We start from the raw sequence: 20,280 nt of genomic DNA on the forward strand, positions 1-20,280 counted from the left end.
CAGATGATGCCCTTCAAATCCGCTTGGGTTGCAGCATTTCAACTGAATGTTATGTGTGCGAAAATAGGCAATTAGTGTTTTAGGTTCAGCACATTTTATGCTCGGTTGGGTGTGTGTCTATTTGCAGCTGCGCAAGTATCTCAGGAATCTGATTCAAAGTGCTTCCACGTGAAGAGCGGAAATGTTTTTACTTACCAGCCAAGGGATGAGTCGAATTGCTAAGCTGCTTTTCTCCTGTCATCAGAACACGCACACAAACAAACACAAATAGGTAATCACATACATATACATACTTCCAGATTCACACACACAGCTTTAAAGCAGCTTGAAAGGTTACATATAAAAGGGTCATCAGTTCCTTTGAATATTTACAGATCTGTGGCTGGTTTCCTTAGACTTGAAGTAAAATGACAGTAGCGATGCGTTCACAAACCCAGTCTATTAATACATTTCTGTGAACACTTGACATGGTTATATTCCTGAAATTTAATCCCTGACGTAAAAGATGGCACAGGCGAAAAGCAAGGACGAACCTGAGCCTTGTCAATCCAGTCCATTACTTTCCAACGCTTTAAGAAACCAGCACAATATGCCAGCTTCATACCAGGATTGTTGATGCTTACGTTATTTCTTCACCTTCTTTCATTGCAGCTGTCATTTGCAGCAACGACCCCGGTTCTGGCAGACAAGAAAAAGTACCCCAACTTCTTCCGCACCGTCCCATCCGACAACGCCGTGAACCCGGCCGTGGTCAAGTTTCTCAACCACTACAACTGGACCCGCGTGGGGACCCTCACACAAGACGTTCAGAGGTTCTCAGAGGTCAGTTCTTCAGATCAGTGTGCATCCCGGTCCTGTTTGTTTTAATGTTATTTTCTAATCTGTCCCAAACTGATGGCTCACTAACAGGCTTCTGCAGAATTTGATAAGTTGTTGAAGTAATTCATTATACTTCATTTTTGAATTAAAACTTGAATAAATGAGATCCTGCTTGTAATCTGTAACAATGGTCAATCAAAAAACAACAAAACAACTTTGTAGAGATACCACCTGAGATCCTGGTGGAATAAAGATGTTTAGGTTAATTTAAAGTGGCAAACTGTACATACTCCAGTGTACAAGATTATTTATCATTAAAAAATAACCTTCAAAAAGCTTGAACTTATTTTTCTTTTCAAGGCATTTTTTTTACCCATGATTGTTTTATGACCTCACCACTTGTTTATCAAGCTCGCCATAAGGATAAAATGCTGCTGTTTGTTTGCTCCATCTAACTGAAACATGTTTCTGTGGATTCTTAGTCATCCAGAAAGGCTCATCCTGAGTGCTTGAGTGGAAAGATGACAAATAAACAGTAGGAGTAAGATTAATGTTATTTATATGACCTATAAATGTCTAAGAAACCACATCTATGTTACCAACCATTTTACCAGTCCTCTCAGCATCCAGCATTACTGCCAGCCGCCAATAGGCAGTTGGGCAATAATCTTGCAATATCGCTTGAGATTATAATCGAGATTTGACCAAAACGAATAAAAACGGTCATTTGTCTTAAGATGATCATAGTTCAAACCTCTGTAAAAAGTGGGAGGTGATAGCTATTTGTTCAAGGAATGGTAGACCTTTATTTATTAAAGTTTAGTGCTGCATTATTTAGTTGCTCAGTAACGTTTGACCCATTAAATTTAATGCAACAAGTCATTTGCTGCGGTTGTTTCACTAACAAAAGAGAATCATTTTCATGTTTTCTGACGCAGAAAGTGAACTTTTCTGAAAATGTCGCCTCATTCAGGAAAATTCTTGGTTTCAATTTGCTGCAGAAACCGGGAGCATTAAGAGCACAAAACATTGACACGTTTTACAATTATCATTGAGATTAAGCCAACGTGATTTGAGTGGGTGGAAATTATTCAGATGAAATGCATTGTTAGATGAGTTCATATTTTCCAGTCACATGAAACTGCAAATTAGTTTCTGAGGAAATGTGAACATGACCGTTTCTCATTATAAAAAAGAACAATTAAAATTTGCCATCCACTTTTTGTCTTTGAGGAACAGGTAAAATACAACTTTCGTGATGGAAGTTGATCATTAACAGTAGGCAAAACGAAGAGAGATTTAATGTTTAGTACAGGTATATATATATATATATATATATATATATATATATAGAAGCCTTGATTTCAAATTATGTTTTGTTACAACAAAATTTAACTTAATTGATGTCTCCTATGGAGACTGTTGAAAAATCATTATCTCTTATTTTAAAGAGGACATTGTTTTAAGACATGTCTTCAGGCCTGGTGGACAGGGCTCACAAGGCCATCAAAGAAAACTATAAATGCTGCTTGAAGAAGAAAATGAGTGTCGTAACCCAGCAAACAGAAGGATGGCAGACTAAGCATAAAATCAGCTAATAGTGACAATGTTTTTGCAAATTCTATGGAACAAACAGAATCCAAATTAGGAACCAGGATACAGCTGAATAAACTGCAACACAAAACATATAAGATGTTAATCTAGAAACAAGAAAAATCTGAATTACGTATGAGCTAAATCTCTTGCAAGATGAGATTTGACAAGACCAAAGTCATTTCACAAAACATTAAAACCCACAGAGTGATAGTAAGAAAACCTCAAGAACAGATTAATGCCCCCAGATGTTTAAAATATTTGTAAAATTAAAGCTTGTCAGAACCTACAGTATCAAAACAAGTGTTTTTAAAAGCATGAGGACAAAATCTATTATTAACACCTTTAACACAATTTCTTTGTGTCATTTTCCCCCTTTTTTTCAGCCACTTGAAACAGAATTTGGCGCCAAACTAACTCTACTGGACCTTGTAAATAGCGTCATGAAAACAAACAACAAGCCCATAATTGGGCATAATTTTGGCTGCTCAAACAAAATTGCACCACCGTAGGTGTCCTAACACACCCTCACATCCCAGCCTGCGTTCATTTCCAGTGTGGCAGTTCAGAACAACTTGAAACATGTTCGACTGCGTGTTTGAAGTCCTACTTCTGAGAGAACATAAATCAATCCTCGGGATCAAAGATGGCGTTGAGCTGTAAATTGAAAATGCAAAAGATATGTTTGGATCACCCCTGGAATGGAGTCGCTGCTCCTGCTGGAGCAGAAGGTCTGAGTAGATGGGACTGCATGACATTTAGCTTCCTTTAATATTTACTGCATTCCATCTGTTCTGGGGTTTAATGTCCCTCTTTCATTAAATAAGCAGAATCTGGTCGAAGGTTTTAAGAGCTGGAACAAGTAATCTGTTAAAAAATGAGCAACATTATATGTGATGACTCAGCACTTGTCACTATCACTCTCATTGCTGCAGCTGAAATATATTTGAAAGCCAACAAATATATTTATATATTCTGGATGTTGTAGTAAGGATGATTTTTGGCTCTTATGACATTATTTTACAGCTTTAAGCCATAATGTAATGATTGCCTGTCTAATCATGCAGAACAAACGGCTATGGTCAGTGAATACATAAAAAAAGACCTGTGGGTTGGTTAGGGATTGTAGATTCATGTGTTCCTGTAGACTATGAGGACCGGACTGTGTGGATTAGGCTCATTTTCCACAGATGCTGCAGACCTCGTCAGATTGGGGGTTTTGGAGTCCAGGTTAACGTGTCAGGTTCTGTCCACATCACTGACATGTGAGGAAATACTGGTCTCTATATGGAAAGCTGGAAGCTGAAGCTGGAGCAGGTGCAGCAACACCATAGGATGCTCCCAGAACAAGTTTAATGTCTCGCCATCACCATGGAAACAAGTTGGACTTTTCTCTCTTTTAAAGTAAATGAAAAATATACCTCAGAAAATTATTTTCAGGCTCTGATTTTTGTTGATTTGCATAGCTTTTGCAGCTGTATGTTCAAATATTGATGATTTCTGATACATTCAGCTGTTATTGCTTATTTCTAGCTTTAAAAGAAAGATCATAAAACACCATAATTGCAAGTGGGCGGGACTTAAAGTCCCTCATTGCTAGTGAGCAGACTCTGGTCCCAAAAATACAACATGGCAGCTGCTATAACCAGGTCCTGCCAGCTTCAGTTTTCATCATTTTCACCACACGAAACCATTTTAGAAGCCCATAAACAATTTGTTTTTGAAAACAAGTTCCAGAGCAAAATAACTTTGAAATGCCACTTTTGCATTTTTGTGTGAACAGACAACACGCAGCCTTTTGAAAACCCTCTCTTTCTGTTGTGATTACGTTTTGCACCCTGAGTGCAAAGCTTTATGCACGTGCTCCACATCTTGTTTCCTGATTTTGTGGCAGCGTTAGATCGCCACATGCAGGTCTGGCATAAATAAAATAGATAATGACATTTTTAGTGACAGTGCTGTGTTTACAAGGACAGTTTTAGAAATGAGAAGTAAAATGATTGTTTTTGGAAAAAAGCTGTTTCTGTGTGGACAAAGCCTGTTAGGTGACCGGGTGCGATTGGTCTGCAAAAATCTTTAATGGGCAGCAAGTTTACAATATATGTAAATGAGAGGATGCAGGTTTTACCAGCAATAAATTATGGTGCAACTTCATCAGCAATGGTACTTCCTCTGCCTACCAGTGGTCATAATAATAATATGGCTACTTGATGTGCACAGCAAGCATTTAATCAAAATCATTTGCTCAAAACAAAAGTTTAAAATGATAATAATCTACAATGGAAGCGACCCATAGAGGTGGGCATTAATTACACTTTTGAATTATGACACACACTAATGGCACGACATCACAACAACGTGGCAACCTTCTGCTAAATTGAAAGCATGAAATTGGAGGGAAAAAAGAACATATTGTAAGCATTTGGTTCCAAGCCTTGGTTGAAAACAATCTGCTCAGCAGCTAAGAGGGTGGGATGTGGAGAAGGGGGTGTGTATAAGAAGTCTCAGCGCAAATCACAGAGAGACCAAATCCCTTTATCGCTCTCTTCCTGAAAGCACCAAGGGGCTTAGGACAGGAGGAAGACAGACACAGATTTAATCAACCTGCCACAAGATTGGCCTCTAATCCTGATTTACAAATATGCAAGCATCGCTCCTTCGCTTCGTGATTCACGCAATCCCCTTTCAAGTTCAAAGCTCATTGTTGTGTTTCCTTTTTTTTCCCAAAAAAATTTCAGCAGCATCTTACAAGTTACTGTTCAGATGCATTTTAGTTAATTTTATTTATCATCTGAAATTAGGAAAAAGTAAATTTAGCCCCAAACCAATTTTGAGAAATGTTTTGTTTTGTTGCATTCAAATAGTGCTGGAGGCTTTTCGTTCATCTGGTTTATTTTATTAAAAAAAAGCAAAAATGATTTCATTCAACAGCAGAACATCCCTAAATCGAGCATAAATTGTATTCATCGCCATTTTTAGCACACAACGAATAAAGGAAAGAAATTACTTAATCACAAGTTTTCTGACAGCTTAAACTTATCCAAGCATAAAATGTACAAATAAAAACCAAACTCCTCCATCAATCAGGTTTCAGCATCCTTATATACAGCAAGTTTGCCAACGAGTCAAAATGTCTTAACTAAAAAAAAAAAAAAAAAATCCCATTATTTGATTTGTAGCAAAAATCATAGTCAAAAATGATCCGATGGGAATAAGTTCTACATTTTTTATGTACAACAGAGCAGATAGAGGTGTGACTGCCAATCAACCATTTCTTTTACATAAAATGTAGTAATTTCAATAATATTTTTGAGTCTCTAGGTGATTTTATTTTCTTTAGATCTGCACTTATAAAAACGACCTTGCATCTCTTTCCTGCCGGTAAAGATTTATGATTCTTCACTGAATCACCTTCATCCAATCATACACATTCCTGTCTGCTCTTCCTTGGCCCTTTGTAACCTTTTTTATGTCTCTGTATTGATTTATGTTGAACCTTTAGTGAATAAATCCCACTTTCTTCAGCTGATATTTTAGTTTTGTTTCTGTGCGTTAAATTTTTTATCATTTCTTTTGCTCCTTTAGTCCACAGGCCATGGTTGGTTTGAGTTTTAGATCCTCCCAGATCTACCTTAATGCTTCCTTTCGCAGACTTTTCATTTTGTTTGTGGTTTCTTTAGGTTTCACACACAGCTGAAAATTTGGTGCTACCCTGCATGTTAAATTACCTTCTTGAAGGAGTTTTCTAATCCTTTCTATTGTTTGAAGTGACAGGTGTCTTGCTGGGATCGTGTTTCCTGTCAATCAGCAGCTGCAGAAACTCATTAAAGGCAGCCTTTTTTAAAAGTGGCTGTAAGCAGCAGGTTTTCAGGCTTTCTGAAGTTTTTTTCATTGAACGACGATAGCATATTTACTCATTTTCAGTCTAGTCTTTTTGCTTGATCATTTTCATAAGAGCAAATATGTATATTTTGGTTTATTTTAAGCCACTTAAAACTGATCTGTGAATCATTCAAGCTTTGTAAAAGCCTTTAATTTTCATTTTAATTTTAAATTTATTAAAATTTTTATTCTTCAGGCACTTTATTATCATACGCCAACCTGTCGCGAACACATCATTTGTTCCAATATCTTGAGTTGTATCTATGTGAAATGCTAAAAACAGAAAATAATACATTTAGAGAAAGAAGAGCTGGGACTAACTTGTATTTATTTTTTCGCTATCTTAAAAATGTCCCCTTGAGATGTTCATTTTTTTATTTGCTGTATTTCTTCGACCTGCAAATTCTTCTTTTGTCCCTCAGCGGTGCCTGTTCTCACAATCTCTTTTGGGGGTGATATGCTGCACATCGTGCCAAGATGTGCCACGTTTTCAGCTAATAGCTCCCTGGGAATCCCTTTTCTCAGTGCAACAAACAGTAATTCATGCCTGTCACACATCTTTCCTTTTTTTTTTTTTTTTTTTTTTAAAGGAAGATGCGACTACAGAAGAGAAAATGTGTTGCTGTGAAATGTATTTGCAAAGTTCCTAAATGTTTTTTTACTGGACTTTTTGCACAGTTGTCTCTTGTGTGAAGACATGGGTAGCTTAAAAAAACTGTCTCTAGCGTCTTAACAAATAAACCCCGACCCTCAAAAAGTCCTTAAATGTTCATGTAAGCACAAGTTCACAAACACGTTAAAAAATGGAAGAGCATCTGGCAACATCGAGAACAATAACTGAGTCGGCTCAAGAGTTGGTGAAGTGCCGTACATCTGTCCTTTTTATTCCCTCCACCCCCCTTTCTCACTGTAGCGCTGCTCCCCGAGGAGCAACTCCTCGCAAGGTTAATGTTATGTAATGCTTGTTAAGGATTCAGTGGCTCGCACATCATCACGCACAAACACCTACAGTACGGTGTCTCCTGGGAGTGTAACCTGTAAGCTAGATTCATCCCGTCACTTCTATTTTTAGGCTTCGCTGAAAGAGACACACTTGGATACACACATCCTGTTTATGGATGGACATTAATGTTCCATTAAGAGGTGGGTTGGGGGGTGGGGTTTGTGGTTTATTGGAGTTAGAGATGAGGATGAGTAAGGGTAGGTATTTGCGAGTATTAAAATGCCTATTTACACAACGCGCATGCACAAACACACACACACACACACACAGAGCAATCAACATTATTGAAGTTGTCAGACAGACCTGGCTCACCCAGGAACAGAGCAGCAATCATCAGTCAGTCAGATGACAGACCTGACGGAGAGCAGGATTAGGACTCTGTCCTCTGCCCGACTCCCTCTGCGCTCGAGTGTTTAATTATACTATGATCACTGATAAATGCAGCAGAAATCAGTGTCTCAGCACCCACTCTGTTGCAGTTCATCTTCTTTTATTTTCTCCATTTCACCAACATCTTTCTCCAAAATAGACCGAACTGCCAGCCTTTTTTCATGCATTTAGCTTTTTTTCCCCATAGCAACCAGCTTTGAGCCTTTTATAAATAACCACGTAACATCGAGTAAAAACTCTACAGAACTACTTATTCATGCCATTGTACGGGAAGTGTAAGGCCATGAGAGGAAAGCAGTGTGAGCACTCATTTGTCATGCTAGTTTTGTATAAGCACTGGACGGGTATTATGGTCTGAACGGTGGGATTAGCATGGTGATTTATACAACAGCGTAGTATACAATATGAAAAAAAGATCCGGCAATAACGCGGCGCACTGGGAAATTTGCAAAAGTGCAGGAGATTATAGGAGATGAGGTTGGATAATGGCTGTAATGCTATAATTAAAAAAATAATTAAAAAATAAAAGGTTATTTGTTTTTTTTTTCTCTTCATATAGATTGGCAAGTGCCATAAAGGTTATATTTAAAACAATGACAGATCTAGCAAATGCAGAGCTGGTGTCAAACGGTACCTCCTTCCATCTTACACATTCTGGGTTTTCTGTTTCTGATTTTTAGCCGATACGATACATTTTTTGATACTCTGTTATCCTATACTACATTAAATAAACAGCAATAGTACAATCGATATGATTCATCCCTTGACACAATTGATTCAAGAAGAGTTTTGATTCAACACAAATAGATTCCGTGCAATGCAATATGACAAATCAGAGAATTGATGCTGTCATTTAATCTGATTATATATATAAAAAAAGATTGCTGGGCGTTGTTTTAGAATTACAATACCGTTTCAAAAAACCCTCAAAGGGCAAAGTTTAAAACAGCTGCCAGGCAGCAGACTCTTTTAGCAACTCGGCAACGAGCAACCACATACATTTTCACAAAAGGTTTGTCAAGATTGTGTACAAATGAGGAAAAAAATGAACCTCTTAGTCTGATAAATGTGATAATAATCATGACAGTAAACTAGTTTTACTGGTGAGAATTTGTAAACACGAACTAAAATAACATGCAGAAAAGGTCAGAACACCTTGTGGCTCAAAGCACATACGCTGCTTGAAGGTTTTTCTTCAGGAACAATATTTGAGCTATATGATGAGCAAATCTGTAAGCATCTCACCAGCAATCAGATCACTGTTTTAAAGTCTTATTTATTTATTTATTTTGCTGTTTTAACCGATGCTGCTGCAGTTCTACTCCTAAACAGCAGTAGTCAGTATGGAGAAAATTAAACCACCACACAGCAGGAATGACACCAATAAGAGTCATCCAGGAGGTAAAGTTTTATTTTCAGTAGACTTTGTTCAAAAAATTACTACACATTTTAACTAATCTGCTTGACTTTTAAGCAGATGTTTGTAGAAAAAAAAAAACCTGATTCTTTATCTAATATTTAAACAGATCAGATCTTAACAGTGTAAAAATGTAAAGTCTAATTTTTATCCCAAAACATTTGTTCATGTGTGCATAATCATTCCAGTCACATCATCCATGTGAGCGACTGAATTGGTATGAATGAGTTAAAAAGAGGAGTTTTAAAATATGAGTTTAACAAATTAATCTAAAATTAGTTCTTGGTTGAATATGGGTCTTATTGTGTTTGAGTATTTTAATCAATGTGCTCTACGCACACTGTCCAACTAAGTGCATGTGATGCTGACTGAACTGAGTGTTTCTGTGTTTGTGTGTGCGTGCGCGCATGCTCAGATCCACAGAGGGATTATTTCTGTTCTCTATTTGATGCTGGGGATTCCCAGGCTGCCCCAAACCAAGGTGGTTGTTTATTATTAGGCTGAGAGCAACTCTCTCCTTCCTCTAATACCAGCTTTCAATCCATCTGTCCCCTCCGACTCTCTGCTTTTGTGTAACTGGCGTCGTCCAGCGACACACAGATGTGTCGCTCCTTTTCCATCTTAGCTGGAGAGAAAAAAAACAACAAAATGAAACAAATGAAAAATCGTTTTTTTCTTCAGGTGAAAGTTTTCGTCCCAGCATAAAAAAAAAGCTGAAACACTTATGCGAGTCATGACATGGCTGTTTTGTCCTTTTCCAACAATCAGCACATTGCCTCAGTGGAGCTTAACAAAACACTTGGCTAACCAGCTGTCATTGCTCCTTTTTTCCAAGTGTTTCCTTCCTGAGATTACATCAACCGGACGTTTTACATCGACACTCAAAACGACACAACAGGACATTTTACCTTGTCTGTACCACCGAACCGAGTGTTTCTGGAGCAAAAGCAGGTTGTATTGATCCACTCTGGCCTTCCTGTTGTTTCAGCTCAGCGAGCGCTGCAGTGGCGGAAATGTCTGTACAAGAGTGAGTGATGTTCAGAGTGATTTAGAACTCTCTCCAGGGTACATGAAGTGGAGGCGATTATGATGGCAGACATCGAGACAAGAGGAAAATGCAACAACTCAGACTCATTGATCTCAAGGATGTGACAAACTACAACACAGACAGCTGCACTGAGACATTTTTATAAAAGCAGTGGTAATAATAGTTCTGATAGTGTTGGTCACTTAAAAAAAAACACATTTATTGACTTAAATGTGAAAATTTCTGTTTAACATGAACATAATGTGTAGGGTTCTTAAAGGATTTATCCTTTTTGGTTGAATGTAAGAATGTACTGAAACCAACTTGGTGAATAGAAATAAAAAGTTATTTGGATGTTTTTTTAATTTAGGGATTTATGTGGTTTTAAAGTAATATAACATCACTCTTCAGTAGAAACCTTGTTTCTTCAAAAATGCAACTTTTCAGGAAATGAGGGGGGGAAAAAAAAAGTCTTTGTCCTATTTTTCATTTTCATATTTTTCAATAAAAAGTCATCCATAAAACCTCAGACTAATGTGACGCGTGACCAAAGGAGACAATTATTACAAAAAATTGAATAAATAATGAAAATGAGGATGCAAGATTTCGCCACGATTTGCGTGTTCGATCAACAGAATCCTTTCAGAATAACTCAATTTTTTTTCTCCCCACAGTTCTTTAAAAAAAAAGATTAAAAAAAAGAATCAGCCCTAAAAGATAATGTTGACACAGGCTTACATTGTACTTCATCTTGTAAAAGACAAGAAAAAAAAATAAGTGTGACTATTTTTTCTAGTTTTTTGAACTCAGTAAAGCTGTAATTCCTAAATTCTTTCCATTCAGATTGAAAATTGCTATTTGACATAAAAATAAATGAAAAATTAAAGCTTCTTTTGTTGCCAGACAGTTGAGGGTTTGGTCAGCCAACATTAAAAAACAATACATTGAAACAATTTAAGAGATATGAATAAGGCAGTCAGCTAAGGCACACTGACAAACACAGGGCAAACACACAGGACCTTCATCTGTTAGCTGCACTGTGTTGTCACTGCCAACTATGCTTGGCGCGCACATTTGAGAACAAATACCCTCTGATGTTTCAGCTCGTCCCAAGTGCCAGGCTCCTGTGTGGGAGCCGGGAGACTGATGATGCCTGCAGGGCATGGCCAGAGGAAATCAGAAACATTTGATCCAAGACAGCATAAGAGATGTCGTCACTGAAGCTCAGCACAAATCAAATAAATAACAGAATTATAGACGTCCGCGTGGCAAATATTTCACTTCATCTTGTGTGCGACTGATAAAACGCAGCTGCTATCCTTTTAAGTTTATCAAGGCTGGGGTATTGGGCATGATTGCTCATTAGCTTACAGAAACAGTAGTTAACTTGCATTTTTTTTTTTTTTTTTGCATGACGACTAGAAATGTCTTGTGCAGAGAAGAAATGAGCAAGCATCACAAATCATGGTGCAGGATGTGTTTGTGAGGAAGTAGGCGTGATGGATGATGAAGCACCTCCGGCTTGCCATCCCTGTGGGACACCTGCTCTATTCTTCTTCTTCTCTGATCGCATTATTCTCTCCATCCCACCGAATCAATGAATCAAAACAGACATACGGCTGCTGCAGATACATCAACCAGCCAAGATGAGCAGCTCAGATAATTCACAGGCTACATTTGTTCTCCCTCATCTTGATCTGTGAAGAACCAAAAGTGTGTCCCTGCATGCAGCTTTTAACGTGAACATTAGATTTCATCAGACTCAAACCAAAAACATGACAGCCTGGGTGCCTTGTGCATTCCTTCCACCTTAAAACAGTGTTTTTGTCTTATTGTCTATCTGTTCAGAGCTTAAATTTAGCAGATTTCTGTTTTCTTATTAAGCATGGAGCGGTAAGAAGGTATCAAATCATTTTAAATTAAGGGCCCATTAATCCTTGACAGAGTGCATATTCCCCCCCCCCCCCACCTCTTTTCTTAGTTTTAGAAAACATCATTTAATGTTGAGAAATAACAGAGTTGTACTTGTTTTTGTAAAATATGGTTATGTGCAATCCCATGCAATAGTGCAAGATGTCAAGAGGACGTGTTGGGAATGAATGAATCTCACCGATTTGCCCAACAAATCTTAGCTCAATAACTGTTATTTTTGTGTTGGCTATAGTCAATAAACCATCTTGAATTGGGCTGACTTGAAAAGTTAAGCCATAGATGTATAGTCAATGAGTATTTCTTAAACATTTTGTGGCTATTAATCTAGTGGTTTGAGACATTTTGGTAACAAATAGGGTTGGCTGCATCAGTTAATGTTAAAGTTTTAAGCAAAAATCATGCACAATGAGCAGCACTCTAAGTTTGAGGTGTGACTCAACAACTTCACTAAATTTTAGCCCAATAGCTGTAAAATCGTCTGAACTGTAGCCATATTAGTATTTTTTAAGGTTAGTTGGCTGGGGTACCCATTTTGAATTGGGTTGGCTCCAAAAGTTAATCAGTTGTAGATGTAAATCTTATTATTCATCTATTCTGTCGGGTTTTGGTGTTTTAGTTTATTGTTTTTATTGTCCTCATGTTTTCTGTTCAGGTGTCTTTGTCTTGATTTGGTTTTTGTTCTTCATCTCCTTGTGTCTTGTCACTGTTCACTCCTCCCCAGTCACTCCTTGGTCTTCCTGCCACGCCCACCTACACCTGCCCCAACTCTTGTAAATTGCTTCACCTGTGCCCACTTTCCAATCACCTCCTCTGTTTAAAAACCCGGTCATCTCCTCCACACCCTGCTGGTTTGTCTTGCTCCATGTCTGGCCACGTTTGGATTCTGTTACGTTTAGTTTTGCTGCCTCGTCAGCCTTTTGTTTTTGTTTATCTTTAATTTTAAATTTAAATTTAGTTTCCCTTTCAAAGATGAGTCTGCGCTCTGGGTTTGCCTCCTTCTCAACCCCTCCCCAAACACTTTCCCATTTCAGCTGGCAATAATAAACCAGCGGAAATATTTTTTGAAATACTTTTGTATTTTTACGTTTTATTTTACAACAAATTGGAGACAAATAATACTTGTGTTTTTTTTCCAACAGTTTCTTGCCCACATTTGTCTATGCAAGTCATTTAACTCCAATTTAATTTTTCAAATGCACAGTATGATTTACCTAAACTCACCATCGACTGATCATTTGAGCCCAAATCCATCCAGCCCTTTCAAATTCCCAAACACGTTCCTGAAAGGAACCGTGTGAGGAGGAAAAGATCTTAAATTTGCTCCAGCTCTTTGCTGTTATTACTCACGAGCCACCCGGTAAGAAACTCAGAAAATGAGAGAGTGAAACGGTGTGTAAAAATAGCTCCGTGGAGTATTTACTGCAGCCAAGTCTGGATGCTGATGAGTTGCTTTTTCATGTCTTCCTGCATGTTTCCCACCTGTCAATACTTTTATATATATGTGGTATTGATACAAACTCAGAAACATCTGGGAGCCTCACCTGTGATTCTCAGTGTGCTGTTATCAAAGCACAACAAGTTCAACGGCGTATTCCATCATGTCTGCTGAAATCCTGCCTCCTGCTCTGCCCAGATTTCACTCTGTAGTATTTTTAGCTGTAAACACATTTTCAAATCAGATCTCCTGCAGTGAAGCCCATGTGTGAACCAAAGCCATGTAGAATTTTCTTATTTTCCATGCTTTTGCCATGGCATTTTTTTAGGTGTTCGTGTGTAAAAACATCTTTGGATTCTTCCTTTGAAACTCATTTTTATTGGAAAAATCCTCGATTCTGAGTTTCAGGCTTCAAAATGTCAATCTTCAAATTAATGATATCATCCATATGCTGTAGATTTCATGCCTCTGACTTGGAGTGGCAATTATCCTTGTCTCCACATGTCACTGTGAAACATTGCAAGTGGGTAAAGATATGCAAGACTAAAATAATGTAGCAGTGCTCTTACGTTTTTTTTTATGTACAATCAGTCATGATCATTTTTTTTTTTAATTTGTCCTCCTCTTCCTTGTCTTGCTCTCTCAGGTGAGGAACGATCTGACCAATGAGCTGGAGAAAGCAGACATTCAGATCGCAGACACAGAAAGTTTCTCCAACGATCCTTGCATCAACGTCAAAAAGCTCAAGGTAAGCAAAGCAGCTTTTATCGGCCTTAAATACATTTTAAAAAGACAATTTGTTGTCCTTCCTCTTCTGTTGTTTGAAATGAAACGAGAGGCAAATTAGTGGTATTTTGGTTCTAAATATCGCTACTTCAATAACAGGATGAAAAAATAAATAGTTTTTACAGAAAAAACATCAATTTGCCCCTGAAAACTGTCCATAATCGTTTATTGATTTGCTGTGTGAGTTCATTAGGAGGCAGGGTGCTGTTTTAATTTAAAGTTAACTTTTAAAGCCAAAAATCACTGCTGACTGTAAAGAAATGATACAAAGCTATTAAACGTTTAGTGAAAGAATTAAGAGAGCCTAAGATATTTATTTACAAGTCATGATACCAGGACAAAAAGGCTGGAATGAAAGCTCTGATATTGTGCCTTTAAGCTGAAACCGTAAATAAAGGAAATAAAAAATACTGCTCAAAATACATTTGTATAATTATTAATGTATAATGTGATCAGTTGTGTTTTTGTTCCTAAACTTTTGCATACCAGTGTAGCTGCAGTGTCATAGCAGTAGCTGTCATGTATTTAAAAAAAGATAGTTCAGATCTTTTGAAGTGAGGTTTTGTGATAAAGTTATGAAGACTGAACATCTTATCTGTTGCAAACAGCTCTTTGAATGACCTCAGTTTGGAGAAATGGAGTTTAATTTTGACTGAACTAGTCTGAGTGGGGCTAAGACCCATTGTATGGCTGTTCTGACAAAAAATATTATATTCCAGCCTGAAGTGCATTAGACCGCACCAGGTGTGCTACAGCTAGCTGCTGCTGTTGTTTTTTGTGCATCATGGTAATCATAGAATTATGCATAAACATTGGTGGAATAAATAACTGATGGTGTTGTGAAGGTTTACGAAACAGTGCTCACAGGAACTGCATTAAAAGTTTTGATACGAGTTATTTTAGGACGGCAGCGTTCGACTTTGGTCTTTCTCAGACTAGCCATTAACTCATCAGTCATCAATTACACTTTATATTTCCAAACTGAGGTCCTTCAAAAAGCTATCTACAATATATAAGATATTTGTTTATAATCTTTCCTTACTTCAAAAGATGTGAACTTTGTTTTTTCCAGACTATTGAGCTTAACAGGTAGCTTACATGTGTTTAAAGATTTTTGCATTTATCTTCATCAAATAGAAGCAGAAATAAAAAATTGTGCTGAAGGAGAATAATGGAAACCTGGAGAAAAATACATTTTTTTCCTCTATGTTTGTGGAAAACAATGTTCACTAGAAGGAGCAGGTCAATGAAAAGATAGAACAGAGCTGAGGAGACAGTGGGATATAGAAGCAACAGAAAGATAAGCTTTCCTTCCTAAAATATGTGTGTAATCTGCATGTTAAGGCATGACATTTTAAGCTGACATCACCCATCTTGAATTAACGCTAAATATGCAAATCTCAGCGTTGCCTGAAAATCTTTTCAGAGGGTTTGAGAGGAGTGGGTGTGGGCCTCTGACACTCTGTGTGAGCCACAAATAGAGCGCACACATCTGCGATATTCCAGCTGAAATATTCAAAACGCAGACAGGCATCGCTGCTGCGGGGCGTCGTCGCAGTCCCTCTCTCTGCTTTCTGCCTTTTTTCATTTTCTCCCTCGTTCCCCGCCTCGAGTTCCCCGGACGGGCTGGATTAAGAAACATTGATAAAACAAGGACAGGCTTTCATTTGAGATGAGCATACACCGAAAACTTTATTTTCAATTTTTATAGCTGTGTCGTTTATTATTTATCAGTTTTGAGCATAAAATATCAGTGTTGGCAGACATTTTGTAGACTGGGGTGGTTTATACTTTTTGGGACTGAGAGGCAGTTTAGACAGCTTTACTATACTGAAAAAAGGTACTGAAATTTAAATTAAGCTAATATCTAGCATACCTCAATTATTTATAACTCTATATAGTAGAGTAAGTTGTGTGGTGGTCTGTGGCAAGTTGTGCAGTGTGGCCTCACAATGACAATAAAAACTTTAAATCTGTTTGCCCGGTCTTTTTTTTTTTTTTTAAACTTTGTATGTATTTATTGCATGTGTTTTGTTTTTTGTTTTTCCCCCAAAAGTCTAAAAATCTACATGTTAACAATAATTTTTAATTTTTTTTTTTGACTGGAGGAATAACCAGTGAATTAAAATATTTAATGCATATTTGAATGAAACTTGTATTCCTTGGAAGAATGTATATTGCGCACCGCCTTGCATGCCAAAGTTTTAAACAAAGATGTTGTGCAATCTATAAGTGCTCAGAGTATGTGTTGGGGATGGCGCTCAGCTACTGCCACACCAAATTGTAGCTCAATATCTGTAAAACTGACTGAAACCTAATCATTTTTGTGATTGATAAGGTGGACTAGCTGTAGTGGCCGTCTTGAGCCTAATCAACTCCAAAAGCTAATCAGTTGTAGATGAACGACCAATAATTACTTTCTGAAAGTTTAATCAGAACCCGTTCAGTGGTTAATGAGATATTTTGCTAACAGACAAATGAACACACACTTGCATGCAGGTGACTACATGATTTCCAGCCTTTCATGGCAGCAGGCGATATCTGTTGGCCCTGAAATATGACACAGGCAAATTTATTTTTCTTTACACTTTTTTTTCCCCCACTCATGCAGCAATTTTCACACGTACCACTAACAGTAACCTGAAAATTCATCTTCAAACATATGATTGCGTAATATTTCACCACTGCTCACTGCATTATTATGCTCTACAAATGCATTAGTTGTTTTATAGGAATCATATATCTGCATGCTCCATGTCCTGTCTTATAGGGCCATGAAATCAACCCAAACAAAGTCTAAGAAAACGAAACCGGAGGGATTTAGCACGTCCTGTGGCTCACGTAGAATCAGCTCCAGATTAATAGCTTGTGCTCATATTACCATTACAAGTTTGCCTGTTTTATAAAAGTATTTTATTGAAACCAATAAAACGGCTAAAGCACCTCTGCTGATCCAAATCCCTAAACAGAACAAAGCCGAAGCAACAGTCTCACACTTAACAGCCAGCTTAAAGGACCAGTCTACTGTGAGTTCTAGTTTTTATGTCTTTGGTCCAAGCTGATCTTTCCAAAGACCCAAAGCATTTGCTTTTTTTTTTAGATCAGATATTAAAGTAAAATTTGTGGTGGTAACAGTGCATTCACCTGTAACAGTTACAAACGTGAACGCCACACAGTCGTCATCACTATGAATCAGTGATGTAGAAGCAACAAAGTCTCAATCAAATTTTCATTAAGCTCATAAAAGAGCATTAATATCACTCTGTTTGTGTTTAATAAGTGTTAATGGTGCCTTATTGGGATTGTGGTACATATTACTATCACACAATCACAATTATAAAGTAACAAATAACCCTGTTATAGATAAAGCAGTCGAGGCTACCTTTAACCATGCCCTCTTAGAAAACAGTAGTTGCTACAGTTACATAAAAACCTGAGCAATGAGGGTAATTTGGGGCTCTTTAGTGCCCCCAGTCTGTCTGTAGCACACTAACACAACACACTGACTCGTGTCCTTGCCTGCAACTATGCGGTCTTCTCATTTTGTTGCCGGGCAGGCTGGAATTTTCACTGAGACTGTGGCCCTCGGCTATAGCTGGAGTCATTTGGGTTAAGTGCCTTTCCTTCAGGGAGCAGACGTATTACTGAGTCGCCACCGGCATGTCTGTCTCTCCCAAACGCACATTCGCCAACACAGAAAATAACACAAAAGCCCATCCTGAAAGATATTTACAGCTCTTACCTGGCCTTCTTGGACTTCTACCTGTATTTGATTTTTGTGAAGAGGCTAGAGTTTTTGACCAGAGAGGATTTTACACGAACCATTCCTCGAGTGTTTCAGCACCGACTGAGTAACCAGCAGAGATGTATTGGGATTTAGATGACAGTGATTAGTTGGCCCCTCTGATCTGAGGATGTATGACATATGGAGGAGTCCCGTCTGGAGGATGACTTTATGAACTGTATTTGTAATGGGCTCTCACTACTCAGAATAACAGCAGGATACCACAGGTTTGATCAAATTACTGCTGGTGTTTGACCCTTTTTTTCTTTTCTAAACTTGTCTTTGTGTAACTTTTCATCTTAATTCAATCTTCATGAAGTCCTCCATGCCTCAGAAATATTTTATTGTTTCTTTCAGCTATTTCCTTTGCAGGGGTCTCCACTCTGTCTTCTGTGTCCTCTGTCCTCACTCCAACTACCTCCATGTCCTCTAACTGCATCCATATGTCTCCTCTTTGTCTTTACATCCTTCTACCAATATACCCACTGTCCCTCCTCTGCACGTCCAAACCATCTCAGTCTGGCCTCTCTAACTTTATCTCCCAGTCCTTCAACCTATGCTGTACCTCTGATGACCTCATTCCTAATCCTGTCCATCCTCGTCCCTCCCAAGGAGAACCTCAACATCTTCAGCTCTGCCACTTCCAGTTCTGTCTCCTGTCTTTTTGTCTCCAAACCGTCCAACACAGCTGCTCTCACCACTGTCTGTAAACCTTTCCTTTGACCTTTGCTGCCACTCTTCTGTCACAGATCCCTCCTCAAACTTTTCTCCATCCTGCCTGGACTCTCTTCAGATAATAATAAATTTTATTGCATGTTTGTTTATACTTTTGCCCACTGCTGAAGGATGAGAGGCTGGCGATAATGTTTGTGCGTGTGCATTTAAAGCAAAAATATTTCATTAACCACTGACCAAAAATTAATGAAACTTACAGGATGTGCATCTACAACTGATTAAGCTTTGAAGCCTACCTAATTCAAAATGGCTGCCACGGCCAATGGACCTTAAAAAAAAATTGCTATGTGTCAATCCATTTTATAGATATTGTGCTAAAATTCGGTGTGGTTGTAGCTTAGTCAATCACAATACCCTAAGTGCTTCTTACTGTGCAAGTTCTTTTTCCATTAACTGCTAGAATCAACCCTGTTAGTCTGTTAGCAAAATATCTCATAAACCACAGAATGGATTTAAATCCACCGCTGATTACCCTTTGGATTAATCTAACTGTAGCTGATCACGACAGCTAATCAACATTAGCCAACACAAAAATGTCAGTCGGTAGTCACTAAGAGTCAGTTCCCACAGGCATGATATCTCAGGATAGTACATGAGGTAGATGTGCATAACATTAAGGCTTGACCAAAATGGCTACAACTCTGTCATTTCTTAACATGAGCTGCGTCAGGTGATATGCATTCCTTCAAAGAACTCTGGGCTTTTCATTTATTTCCATTTATTTATTGTACTGTAGAGAGCAGGAGCACAGCTAAAGACACGCAGTAAGCATGTTTTCCATGAAGATGACTGTTGGCGACTAATATCGTAGGTCTTCTATTTACTCGGATGTTTAGTAACATAAATAATTTATCTTAGCCTCCAGAATTTTGTTGCTTGGTGGAAAATCTACTTAGTTTTTGTTTCTGTCCACCTGGATTAAATTAGAGCTTCACAGCATACGTCTGTCAGTGCATCCTGTCACATCCAATCTCATACAGGTTCATCATATCCGTGTCAGTATTTATGTATGCATTTTGATTACTTCTGATCAACACCTTGTGTGCATTTTTGTGTGCACATGTTCAGGTCTGCGCTCAGTTTTTGCGCTTTACATAAGTATGCGCGCACTAAAAGGCATGGTCCGACCTTTGATTTTTTTTTTTCCCCCTCTATCTACCACCCGCAAACATGCTGAATTTCCACCCAGGGAATCTGAATTATTTACCGAGTCATTCACCGGGCCATGTTGTCCTGAATCCCCAAGCAAATTTGTGCTCTACAGCCTGGTTGGTGTGTAGTTTTCCCTCCCCAATACTCTCTCTGTTATTAATGCACTTTGATATTGTTTTGTTTTCTTTACTTCTGGATTTCCATTCAGATCTAACATACAGGTGCTGGTCATAAAATTAGAATATCATGAAAAAGTAGATTGATTTCAGTAATTCCATTTAAAAAGTGAAACTTGTATATTATATTCATACATTACATACAAACT

General features: G+C 38.0%; 1 protein-coding gene across 3 annotated transcripts in view; it reads left to right on the forward strand.

The window, feature by feature from the left end:
• The window catches only part of gabbr2 (gamma-aminobutyric acid (GABA) B receptor, 2), a 198,531-nt gene that overhangs the window by 100,885 nt on the left and 77,366 nt on the right, over positions 1-20,280 (forward strand). For all 3 annotated transcript variants that reach the window (XM_025007703.2, XM_025007704.1, XM_017426373.3), the window contains 2 exons: positions 652-822; positions 14,145-14,246. In XM_025007703.2, the coding sequence (XP_024863471.1) occupies positions 652-822; positions 14,145-14,246 (273 nt within the window). The remainder of the gene's footprint in view (positions 1-651; positions 823-14,144; positions 14,247-20,280) is intronic.

Source organism: Kryptolebias marmoratus, linkage group LG5, assembly GCF_001649575.2.
Source record: "Kryptolebias marmoratus isolate JLee-2015 linkage group LG5, ASM164957v2, whole genome shotgun sequence".
Lineage (NCBI taxonomy): Eukaryota > Metazoa > Chordata > Actinopteri > Cyprinodontiformes > Rivulidae > Kryptolebias > Kryptolebias marmoratus.